The 12,349-nt window shown below is 44.3% G+C and overlaps 1 protein-coding gene across 1 annotated transcript in view; it reads left to right on the forward strand.

Annotated features, from left to right (window-relative positions):
• The window catches only part of LOC310792028 (la-related protein 4B-like), a gene marked incomplete at both ends in the record, with an annotated part of 116,772 nt that extends 106,219 nt beyond the window's left edge, over window positions 1-10,553 (forward strand). Inside the window, 5 exons of the mRNA XM_083653710.1 lie at window positions 3,699-3,740; window positions 5,293-5,460; window positions 6,734-6,921; window positions 7,814-7,925; window positions 10,203-10,553. Of these exons, the coding sequence (XP_083509836.1) occupies window positions 3,699-3,740; window positions 5,293-5,460; window positions 6,734-6,921; window positions 7,814-7,925; window positions 10,203-10,553 (861 nt within the window). The remainder of the gene's footprint in view (window positions 1-3,698; window positions 3,741-5,292; window positions 5,461-6,733; window positions 6,922-7,813; window positions 7,926-10,202) is intronic.
• Between the last annotated feature and the right edge of the window lie 1,796 nt (window positions 10,554-12,349).

Consider the following 12,349-nt stretch of genomic DNA (forward strand, 5'->3'; position numbering starts at 1 on the left):
CTGGCATTTCAAGTGATAAAACACAATCTGATTGCAATCTGATCACAGAAAACGCATGTTAGCGCCAGGTGTAAATAGCCTGATTGATAACTAAGAAAGAAATAAGACACGGTACAAAAACAGGAACTTAAATGCAGGGCAAGACATGCAATAGACTTTTTTTCATGAAGGATAAGAATACATACGCCGCTCTACAAATACACATTCACCACAAATCACTTTCTTCTGCAGTACAGGTGCATATATATTACGTTGTGGTGGTGGGCGATATGGCCCTAAAATAATATCACGATATTTCAGGGTATTTCTGCGATAACGATATTCTTGACGATATGACAAAATTCTGAAAAATATTTGATTATTAATTTCACTTAGGAATAGACTAAAGCCCTTTTCCCACATGCGCTTTGTACCGCAAAATGACCGGTACGTGGTCTAATGCCTGCATGTGAGAAAGGCGCCGTGCCGGTATAAGCGCGACCCCGTCGTCGCGGAGATTTCACCACTTTCCAGCCTGTCAGAAGAGCGGTATGCGCTTTAGCGGATACTAGTGAGAAACGGGTGCAGTCATTTTCCGCGACACTCTCATGGGCGAGGTGTACACACGTTGCTTAATGTTCCAGCGGGCATAATCTAATCATTCGCGCACATTAAAGCAAACTGGCGAAATGATCTTGTGATAATAAGAGCAGTAGCCTATGTCAGCTTCATGTGTGGGTGTGCTGTGCTGATTTCCCCTCTCCTCTCTGCTCGCTCTCTGGCCACAGTCCGTCCTCCTCCTTCAGTCACAGCCCGACAGGGCAAATGCATGAAGCGAAAGTGGAAGTATTTTGCTTACGTTGCCGACAGCGAAGGCAAGCCTGGACACATCAAATGAAGCCAGTCTGTAAAAAGTGCTTCAACGCGATGCAGGTGAACGGATAAACAAGCAAACTTATTTCACCATTCAGAGTTTTGCCAACACGTCACTCCCCCACTCGCTCTGCAGTGCCGCCCCCCCCCACATACAGGCAATTTCGCTGATAGATTCCCACATGCGCGAGCCGAAGTGTGAAGGGAAATGTCCGATATTGACTTACAGGTAATTTTCCGGTACGCATGTGGGAAAAGGGCTTAAGTGACAAGGTGACAAGCTGGAGAGACAGTTGACGGTCGGAGAGACGGCATCCGGCACAGAGTGGAATTAGCACACCATCCTGGCTCTCTCGTGAGGGAGAAATCCACAAACGCTACGGATCAGCCTCCTGAAAATCTGTGCAAAGATCGGCGCGGCCTGGGGTCCTTCAGGCTAGAGCGAGGTGCTCGCCGCAGGCTGAATGACGTGCAGCGCACAGGCCTTCTTGAGGCGTCCTCTCTGCCCGTGGTAGGATTGCCTTTACCCCGGGAGGGTCTGGTGAGACGTAGGAGGAGCCCGGCCTGGAGTCACCCACAGGGCCGAGACCCTCCATGCACCGAAGGGTCTTACAATACTGCGGTGTAGCACTAACTCTATTGCAGCGGATTGGGCGTGATCAACCCTTCCGCGGGCAACGTTGCAGACGGAGTAGGAAGGCTGATCCGTGAGCGGCTGCTTCTGGGATCGGGTCGGGGTCTTAATGGGCTACATGCACAACTCCACTACTTCCTGAAATTAGTACAGCTTCTTTATTTCCTGTCATCACTATTGGATTGGATGAAGTGATTAATGTCAGGTGTGCTGCAGTCACAACAATGATCAGGCACACCTGATTAATCAGTTCATCCAATAGTGTAGGACAGGAAATAAAGAAGCTGTACTCATTTCAGGAAGTAAAGAAGTTGTGCATGTAGTCTATTGGCCTCGGCTGGGTCTACTGGGCGAGGGTGTATGATGTTGAGAGACCGAAACACCTTACGACCACCAGCTAACAACACTGATGACGCGTCCCAGTGCATGCGGTAGCATGTATTTTTAAACCAAGAACATACAATTCCAACAAAATAAATGTTAGTGTGTGTTCACACCTGGCACTTAACATAAGCAGAGCTGAAGTGGAGTTTAACCAGTCACACCAGAAGCACTCTCTTTTCCTCTGCGCCTCGCTCGGTGCGCCTTGACCCCGCCCACAGCTTCCATTGACTTCATGCCTGGCAGCTTCACGCTTCACGCTTGGAAAATAGGACTGAATCCTGAACGATCGTTTGAGGCTTCGCCTGTTAACAAGGACACCGAAATTAAACTTGTGGGTTCAGCGTAGGTTGAGCGTTGCTTCGGCGTATGATGTGAACGTGCCCTTACAGTTTTATGTCAGCATGAATGGAACAGTTTGCCTTCAAATGTTACAATATTCCTTCAAATATGACTGTGGTTTGTTGTACATGCTCTTTTATAACCAAACCAATTCCATACTACTGAAGCCACTCCCCTTTTTGGAATTAACCCCTCCACTGCTGAGCCACTTTCAGCCATGTTTGTACGTCACACAGTTACGCAGCCTCACGGTGTGACGTCATTACATCAACAAGTCGGAATATTGCCGTTATCACGATATGAGTTTTTGACCATATGATAATAAACTAACAATATATAGATAACAATACGATATGGCACACCCCTAGATAACAATACGATATGGCACACTCCTAGATAACAATACGATATGGCACACCCCTAGATAACAATACGATATGGCACACCCCTAGATAACAATACGATATGGCACACCCCTAGATAACAATACGATATGGCACACCCCTAGATAACAATACGATATGGCACACCCCTAGATAACAATACGATATGGCACACTCCTAGATAACAATACGATATGGCACACTCCTAGATAACAATACGATATGGCACACCCCTAGATAACAATACGATATGGCACACTCCTAGATAACAATACGATATGGCACACCCCTAGATAACAATACGATATGGCACACCCCTAGATAACAATACGATATGGCACACCCCTAGATAACAATACGATATGGCACACTCCTAGATAACAATACGATATGGCACACCCCTAGATAACAATACGATATGGCACACTCCTAGATAACAATACGATATGGCACACCCCTAGATAACAATACGATATGGCACACCCCTAGATAACAATACGATATGGCACACCCCTAGATAACAATACGATATGGCACACCCCTAGATAACAATACGATATGGCACACCCCGATTACATTGATTGCTAACCATTGACCAAGTGATTTGACAATAGGGGTGTCAAAATGAATCGTTTATAAGATGCATCACGATGCATAGAATCGTTGACAGATTAAAGAATCGAATCGACAGATGAATCGTATCCGTTTAAAATTGATGTTGATTCAGATTTTAATGCACTTTCTAAAAAAGGGAGTTTATGTTTATCTGTATTAATTGATGAAAAAGTAGCCATGTGCAGTAATTATATCAAATTGAGGATGCGATACTTGGAGCTGAGATACTTTGAGCTGTATCGAGATGCATCGTTGAATCAAATCGGTTGACAGATGAACCGTAATCGAATCGCGAGGCCCGTGAAGATTCCCAGCCCTATTTGACAATATACCACATTTCTCATGTATGGTTCATCTGGTGTAGGTTCATCTTGATCACATTCTCACGTATGGTTCATCTGGTTATTCCCATGTGAATGCTGCACGTCATGGTGTACGGCGAGGACATGCTTCATGTTTGTAAATTGAAGGTGTTCTCATTCTTAAAGATTTTTTTTTCTGCTTCTAGGAAAAAGAGGGACGAAAAGTTTACAGTAAGTACTTTTTTTTAATCTATCCATCTTGTTTTATTGATCCGTCATTCTGATCATTTATATTTGAATAATTATCTCATGAATCTAGCTATCCTATCTTGTTAATCTCTATCCATCGTATGAATCACTTTCTCAAACAAGCAAAGACAGAAAGCCTGACGGGTCTTAATCCTTACCAGAGTAAAAGAAAAATATCAGCATCAGTGTTTCCCACAGGATTTTGAGCATTTGTGGTGGGGGACCGCAGACCCCCTAGGGGGGTGCGGGGGCATGTCTCCCCGCGAGATTTTTTTTGTAACATTTTAAAGTAAAATGCATGAATTTGGTGTACTTTGAGAAAGCTTAAGAGCAAAATTAAAAGGCTAGATCTATGAAGAACATGTCATCATTACTGTGCTGTGGGTTTACAATGACAAACTAAATTTCTCCCTATAGGTCAGGGATACTCAACTTGCTTTGCCACTTTCGTGAAATGATAGGAGGCGAGGGGCCAGTTAATAAACAAACAATATACATTTTTCTGTAGCGGATTGTAGGTTTTTGGGGTGTCAGCCGGAGTTTAGGCTGACAATGTTGTGCACGCCGGATAGTTAGTTAGGTTAAGTTAGTTAGGTTAAGTACATACATAAGTGCCTGGGTAGCGAGCAGATGGCGGTATTTGACAATTTAGCAGCTAAATCATAGATTATTGAAAGATATTCCATATTCCATACTGAAATGCTATAACAGAAGTATTGGCCAGAATGACATGAACATTTATTGGACACTTATTCAGCGGGTATCTTGCATGTTGCGTTCAGGTGCACTGTAAAAAAAAAAAAAAATGTTGGTCAACATCTTTTTGTGGCCCGCCACAAATTCCTTTACGTATGGGAAACACTGAGCATTAGCAAAGCTGTTGCCAGACATCTGATTGCCCCCCAGTTATTGCTGTGGTTTGCGTTTATACTAGGGATGTTCATTTTGAAAATTTTCCAAAATCGATAATCGGTGAGAATTAACGATCAATTATCGATTATCGATTTTATTAATACTTAGAAAATTTTCAATATTTTCAATTTTTTTTTTTTTTTTTTTTAACAAAATGAATGCCTATGGCAGAAAATACGAAAGACAACGTGTTCTCCTCAATGAACTCTTTATTTCAATGTGTCTCCTCTCCAACACTGCTGTCCCCGGCGCATGCCGGTGTGAATTTCTCATATTTAAAACAGTTTTGTTGGCACAAAGGCCCGTGCCCAGCCAGAAAACTAGAGACTATATGAAGCTCCACCTCACGTTAGTCGGCTGTGCAATGGAGTGGGGCGAGGAGGAACGAATTCCACCCAAACCTAGTCCCCAAAAAAAAAAAAAAAAAATTTTTTTTTTTTTTTTTTTAATAATTAAAAAATCGATCCAAATGCCACAGGATCGATTCCAATCCTTAACGATCGATTATCGATTTTCGATAATTGATGAACATCCCTAGTTTATACGTCTGCTGTGCGGGAGTGTTTGTTTTGTCTCTCTCTGGGCGCTGTGCTGACTGTGTGTTTTGATGCCGCCATGCCAGAGAGTGACGCCACAGTCGCCTCCGCCTCCCAAACCCCCGTCCCCCAGCTTCGAGCTGGGCCTGTCCAGCTTCCCCCCGCTGCCCGGGGCGGCCGGCCAGCTCAAGACCCAAGACGTGTTCGACAACCGGCTGGCCAGCAGCGTGGTGCTGGGCCCACCGAAGGAACGGGTAGGGACTCCATGTAGACCTGACAACACACTGGACACGTTTCTGTTGAGGATGCTGTATTGTAGATGGAGGTATTTTCATCTCATCCTCGAGCAGTGGTTCCTAACCTTTTTCTTCTTCTTGTGACCTCCTATAAACGAAGCCATGGGTCCCCATTCCAAATTCTGCAGCGTTCAACCAAAGAATGATTTTCCATTCAGTTGAGGCCTGAAAACTATTCAGCAAGCATTTCACAAGAAAATAACAAACATTAGAGGACAATTATTTATATATACGGTACATACACACACACACACACACACACACACACACACACATATATATACATATACATTGTTACAGTTGGGTTTGAATGTATCTAATTTCATTACTTAACTTGGCATCGTTCGTTGTCTAGGGCAGTGGTTCCCAACCTTTTTACACCAAGTACCACCTGAGAAAGTAGTTGGCTCTCCAAGTACCACCATATGACCGATGTTAAAATACAGTCTATTCAGCTATGCACAGTTCACGCAGGAGGCAAATTTATTCCAACCTGCAGCCTATGTGCAACCTGCAGCAGCTGCACTTGTGCTGGGTTGACTGCTGTCTTCACCTCCTTGTGCTTCATCGTTGCTGCTCTCCTCTACTACAGCTTGATTTGATCCACTTTAGCATCCCTCCTCGTCTTTGTTCACCACTTGTGTAACCATGCGGGGCGGGCAGGTAATTGTGCATGCGCAACAGGTATAGTGTCCGTCAGAAACAAATATTTGTTTCTAAATCTCAAGACAACAAAATAAACCTCAATTTCAATGATCACAAGTTTATTTTCATTCGTAGTATTATTTTGATAGATAAACATGTTTTACAATTGATTTTAAAGTTGGGTTTATTTCATAATTTAAACATTGGGATTCCAGGGATCAAGTACCACCAGCAGGGGGGGCGCAAGTACCACCTACCTTGAGAAACACTGCCAATAATATTAATAATAATAATAATTATTTCACTTTTACATGTTTGAAAACTACTACTAATGACCACCATGGATTTTGCACAAAAACTAAAAAAAAAAAAAAAAAAAAAATTGTTTTTTTTTTTTGAATTTTCACAGAGCCTTCCAAGTACCACCAGCAGGGGGCGCAAGTACCACCTACGGTACGCGTACCGTAGGTTGGGAACCACTGGTCTAGGGGTTTCCACGACTAACGAAATTCCCGCGACCTCGGTCATGTGGTAATTAAACCATTCGTCCATTCAACTGTCTCTTTCCTGTCTGTGTTGACTGCAGATTGTAAGTGTTGATGGCAGCTGTGGAGGCACTCTCTCTCCTGGAGGCTGTAAAGAACCTCTCCGGACGTCCACCTCCCCGCTGCCCACAAGCTTCCAGCCCACACCGGCCCCCCCGGCCCCGGCCCCGGCCCCTCCCCCCGCCGCCGCTGCCCCACCCCATGGCCCCGCCCCCTCCCTCCACACAGTGTAAGAACCACACACACATGGCCCCGCCCCCTCCCTCCACACAGTGTAAGAACCACACACACATGGCCCCGCCCCCTCCCTCCACACAGTGTAAGAACCACACACACACAGGACTTTTAGCTTTAGATGTTGTTGGCCATTTGAAATGTGTTAGGACAGGATAGGATGGTTGACTTTTTCAACCACTTTCACCAGCTCATAAAAATGGCAAATTTACACTGGAAAACTGATGGTCGGTAGAAAAAGTGACCAGACACAGCCAAAGATAAGCCCATGTTTGGCTAGTGGCTGGTGGTGAACACTGTAGATTGTTTTTGTGATTTAAATTAAGATTTTCTTTTGACCGAACTACACCCGCTTGCTGCTCGCTAGTTCCTACATGAGACTGCAAAAGAAAATAGTTCCTACATGGAACTGCTCACAACAAAGTCTGTGCATTATCTTGAGTAACCGGGTCATGATTTCTGGAAAGAGACGATGCGGTTGAGTTTTTCAAAGATATTTTTTGGGTGCTTCGATCACCACAAGTCGAGTGCCATCCAGTTCCATTGTATTGGAGAGAAGGCACACATCTCTGCGGCTGATATCTCCAAAACTCAGGCAACTAACACAAAACGATATAGATGGATACATAGCACTACAGGTGAGAGGGAATATATGTATTTTGGATTTTAGGGTGAGCTGTCCCTTTAACTTTAGTTATCGTTTGAACTGAAGTGTGAATGGGCCTTTACTATTGATGTATTATATGATGAAGCCTCTCATCACCTTGATGGCATTGCTTCCTGTGTGTGTGTGTGTGTGTGTGTGTGTGTGTTCGTGTTTGTGTGTGTGTGTGTTCGTGTGTGTGTGTGTGTGTGTGTGTGTGTTCGTGTGTGTGTGTGTGTTCCAGAGAGGTGAAGGTGTTGGAGGTGAAGCAGAAGGAGGTGCAGGTATCAGTGGAGCGGGTTCCCGGCACTCTGTCCACTGCGAGCAAATCGGTGCAGGTCAACGGTGCTGCCACAGTCAGTATTGATTTCTGCTTTTGATGCTTTGCTCCCCCTCACACGTCTCTCCCCCTCACACGTCTCTCCCCCTCACACGTCTCTCGTGTCTCCCCCTCACACGTCTCTCCCCCTCACACGTCTCTCCCCCTCACACGTCTCTCCCTCTCACACGTCTCTCCCCCTCACACGTCTCTTGTCTCTCCCCCTCACACGTCTCTCCCCCTCACACATCTCTCGTCTCTCCCCCTCACACGTCTCTCCCCCTCACACGTCTCTCCCCCTCACACGTCTCTCCCTCTCACACGTCTCTCCCTCTCACACGTCTCTCCCTCTCACACGTCTCTCCCTCTCACACGTCTCTCCCTCTCACACGTCTCTCCCCCTCACACGTCTCTCCCCCTCACACGTCTCTCACCCTCACACGTCTCTCCCCCTCACACGTCTCTCCCTCTCACACGTCTCTCCCCCTCACACGTCTCTCCCCCTCACACGTCTCTCCCCCTCACACGTCTCTCCCCCTCACACGTCTCTCCCTCTCACACGTCTCTCCCCCTCACACGTCTCTCCCCCTCACACGTCTCTCCCTCTCACACGTCTCTCCCCCTCACACGTCTCTCCCCCTCACACGTCTCTCGGGCGCCGCGGGGTCGATCCCCACGTGAACAGAAGGGGCCAAATTAATCGTGCCTTAATTCTGCAATCTGCACCGCCTGGAATTGATTTTGATTATGCACAAGTCCATTTCTAGCACCTATGTACACCTTAAATAAACAAGATGTTTAATATAGGCACAGGAAAATGACCGTCCATAACATTTACGTGCAGCTGCAGAGAAAAGCTATTCTGTCATTTAGGGTTGCATTTTTCTTCCATCCCATACTGTAGCTCTAAATGGGAGGAGCTAAACTGGTCATTTAGAAAGAAATTAATACTTTTGCTGCAAAAGCAACTAAAGCTTCAATTTCCTCTAGCTTCAAGGAACAATATGTAATGTAAACATAATATTAGGGGTGTCACGATATTTCTTTGCACGATATATCGCGATATCGAAACGTCACGATATGCGTATCGTCAGAAAAAAATGATATCGTAATTTTTTTTATTTTTTTTTTTGCTCCTGAATATTAATAGACACATTTAGCAGAATCAACACGCATGAGTGAGGGGGTAGACTACTACTGGCATGGCAAAACAGCTCAAGGGGTACATAAGATTACATAAGTTTAGGGACCATTGAGCATGAGTTATTTAAGAAATAGATTGTATACTTTATTTTCTTTCACCATGTAACAAACATTTACGGTAGTTTGTGACAGTGTGACACATTCTATTGCAAGAGAAGCATTATCTTCCATGTTGTTTTATCGTTATTATAATAACAATTTCCAAAAACAGCATTTGTTTTGTATTTTGTGTATTTCAAATTTTTCCAGTATTTTCCCAGGGCTCCCTTGAAAAGAGGTTTCGATTTCAACGGGACTCACATGGTTAAATAAATGATAAATAAATACATACAAATTATTTACTTTTGTTAAAAAGAATATTGTTAAAATATCGTATCGTATCGTTATCGTGAACCCAATATCGTGTATCGTATCGTGAAATTAGTGTATCGTGACACCCCTACGTAATATACATTGTTTACTGTACTAAGTCATAGGATCAGGCCTTTATTCATACTACTAATCATAATATGTAATGTATGTACCTGAAACATAATAACAATATTATACAATAATAATATGAAATTATTATTGTTTTAGTTTTACGTTTTAATTTTTTACTGAAAGTGGACTTAACTTTGATCAACTCTTGTAAATAGAATGATAATGTCTTCACTTACACAAATGAAGAGATATTTTACTAAATAGATTTCCTCCAGAGATTTTACTTGGTACAGTAGATTATCGTTTTCCTATGTACGTTCCTTGTGTTGTACACCAACCACACCAAGTCAATTTCCTAGTATGTGCAAACATACCTTGGTGAAGTAAAGAATTCTATTCTATTCTCACCCAGAATGCCAGTGATGTTGTTCTGGCTGTACTATGTCTTCTGGATATGTCCATTGTTACGGTGCATAAGGACTGTCTGTCTCTGGCTGTACTATGTCTTCTGGATATGTCCATTGTTACGGTGCATAAGGACTGTCTGTCTCTGGCTGTACTATGTCTTCTGGATATGTCCATTGTTACGGTGCATAAGGACTGTCTGTCTCTGGCTGTAATATGTCTTCTGGATATGTCCATTGTTACGGTGCATAAGGACTGTCTGTCTCTGGCTGTTTCCTCCCAGGAGCTGAGGAAGCCCTCCTACGCTGAGATCTGCCAGCGGATTAAGGACACCCCGACACTACAGCAGCCGCAAGCCCCCAAGGAAGCCAAGCCGGCCTGCGCTGCCCCCGCAGGCGAGGAGAGGAAGTGCCCCGACGCCTCCGCCCCGGCCCCGGCAGGCGACGCCAAGCCCAGAGAGACATACCCCGCCTCCTCCTCCTCCTCCTTCAAGCCCGGCCTGGGGGGCGTCACCCCGGGCCGCGCCCAGCGGGACGGGCGGAGGCCGGCCGGGCGGTGGTCCTCCCCACCCCCACACCCAGGGAGAACCCCCAGCAAAGATCCCCACCACACGCCCCCCAAATCCCCGCAGTAGGGTGACCCACTCCCTCCTCGAGGCCCCGCCCTCTTCCCCGTCCCTCGGCAAATGCGTAAAAAAAGGAAATATAAGTCAGGGCTACTCAATACTTATATCCCAGAATCACCAGTCAAAAACAAGCATAGAGGACACGCCTTCTTCTCTGGATCAGCCAGTCACAAACAAGCATAGAGGACACGCCTTCTTCTCTGGATCAGGGCTTGCAGACAAAAAGCACTTTACTGTGCATGTAGAGCACTGTTTCATTCTTTTTATTCTATTTATTTGCTCTTTTTGTTTTTGTTTTAATTTCAATTTTATTTCTCCTTTTCTCTTTTGCATTATGTAGATGTCAGTCTGTAACTTGGTGCAGACTCTCTTTTACATTATGTAGATGTCAGTCTGTAACTTGGTGCAGACTCTCTTTTGCATTATGTAGATGTCAGCCTGTAACTTGGTGCAGACTCTCTTTTGCATTACGTAGATGTCAGCCTGTAACTTGGTGCAGACTCTCTTTTGCATTACGTAGATGTCAGCCTGTAACTTGGTACAGACTCTTTTGCATTACGTAGATATCAGTCTGTAACTTGGTGCAGACTCTTTTGCATTACGTAGATGTCAGTCTGTAACTTGGTACGGACTCTCTTTTGCATTACATAGATGTCAGTCTGTAACTTGGTACGGACTCTCTTTTGCATTATGTAGATGTCAGTCTGTAACTTGCTGCAGACTCTTTTGCATTATGTTGATGTCAGTCTGTAACTTGCTGCAGACTCTTGCATTATGTAGATGTCAGTCTGTAACTTGGTGCAGACTCTCTTTTGCATTATGTAGATGTCAGTCTGTAACTTGGTGCAGACTCTCTTTTGCATTACGTAGATGTCAGTCTGTAACTTGGTGCAGACTCTCTTTTGCATTATGTAGATGTCAGTCTGTAACTTGGTGCAGACTATCTTTTGCATTACGTAGATGTCAGTCTGTAACTTGGTGCAGACTCTCTTTTGCATTATGTAGATTTCAGTCTGTAACTTGGTGCAGACTCTCTTTTGCATTACGTAGATGTCAGTCTGTAACTTGGTGCAGACTCTCTTTTGCATTATGTAGATATCAGTCTGTAACTTGGTGCAGACTCTCTTTTGCATTACGTAGATGTCAGTCTGTAACTTGGTGCAGACTCTCTTTTGCATTATGTAGATGTCAGTCTGTAACTTGGTGCAGACTATCTTTTGCATTACGTAGATGTCAGTCTGTAACTTGGTGCAGACTCTCTTTTGCATTATGTAGATTTCAGTCTGTAACTTGGTGCAGACTCTTTTGCATTACGTAGATGTCAGTCTGTAACTTGGTACAGACTCTCTTTTGCATTATGTAGATTTCAGTCTGTAACTTGGTGCAGACTCTCTTTTGCATTATGTAGATTTCAGTCTGTAACTTGGTGCAGACTCTCTTTTGCATTATGTAGATGTCAGTCTGTAACTTGGTGCAGACTATCTTTTGCATCAATACGTAGATGTCAGTCTGTAACTTGGTGCAGACTCTCTTTTGCATTATCTAGAGGTCAGTCTGTAACTTGGTGCAGACTCTCTTTTGCATTACTTAGATGTCACTCTGTAACTTGGTACAGACTATTTTGCATTACGTAGATGTCAGCCTGTAACTTGGTGCAGACTCTCTTTTGCATTACGTAGATGTCAGCCTGTAACTTGGTGCAGACTCTTTTGCGTTACGTAGATGTCAGTCTGTAACAGACAACAGTGGGATTTATTCATAGTGATTTAAATGAGTGATGTGAGGAGCAGGGCATTGGTGGAAGC

This window comes from Poromitra crassiceps (genome assembly GCF_964638095.1).
Source record: "Poromitra crassiceps genome assembly, chromosome: 17".
Lineage (NCBI taxonomy): Eukaryota > Metazoa > Chordata > Actinopteri > Beryciformes > Melamphaidae > Poromitra > Poromitra crassiceps.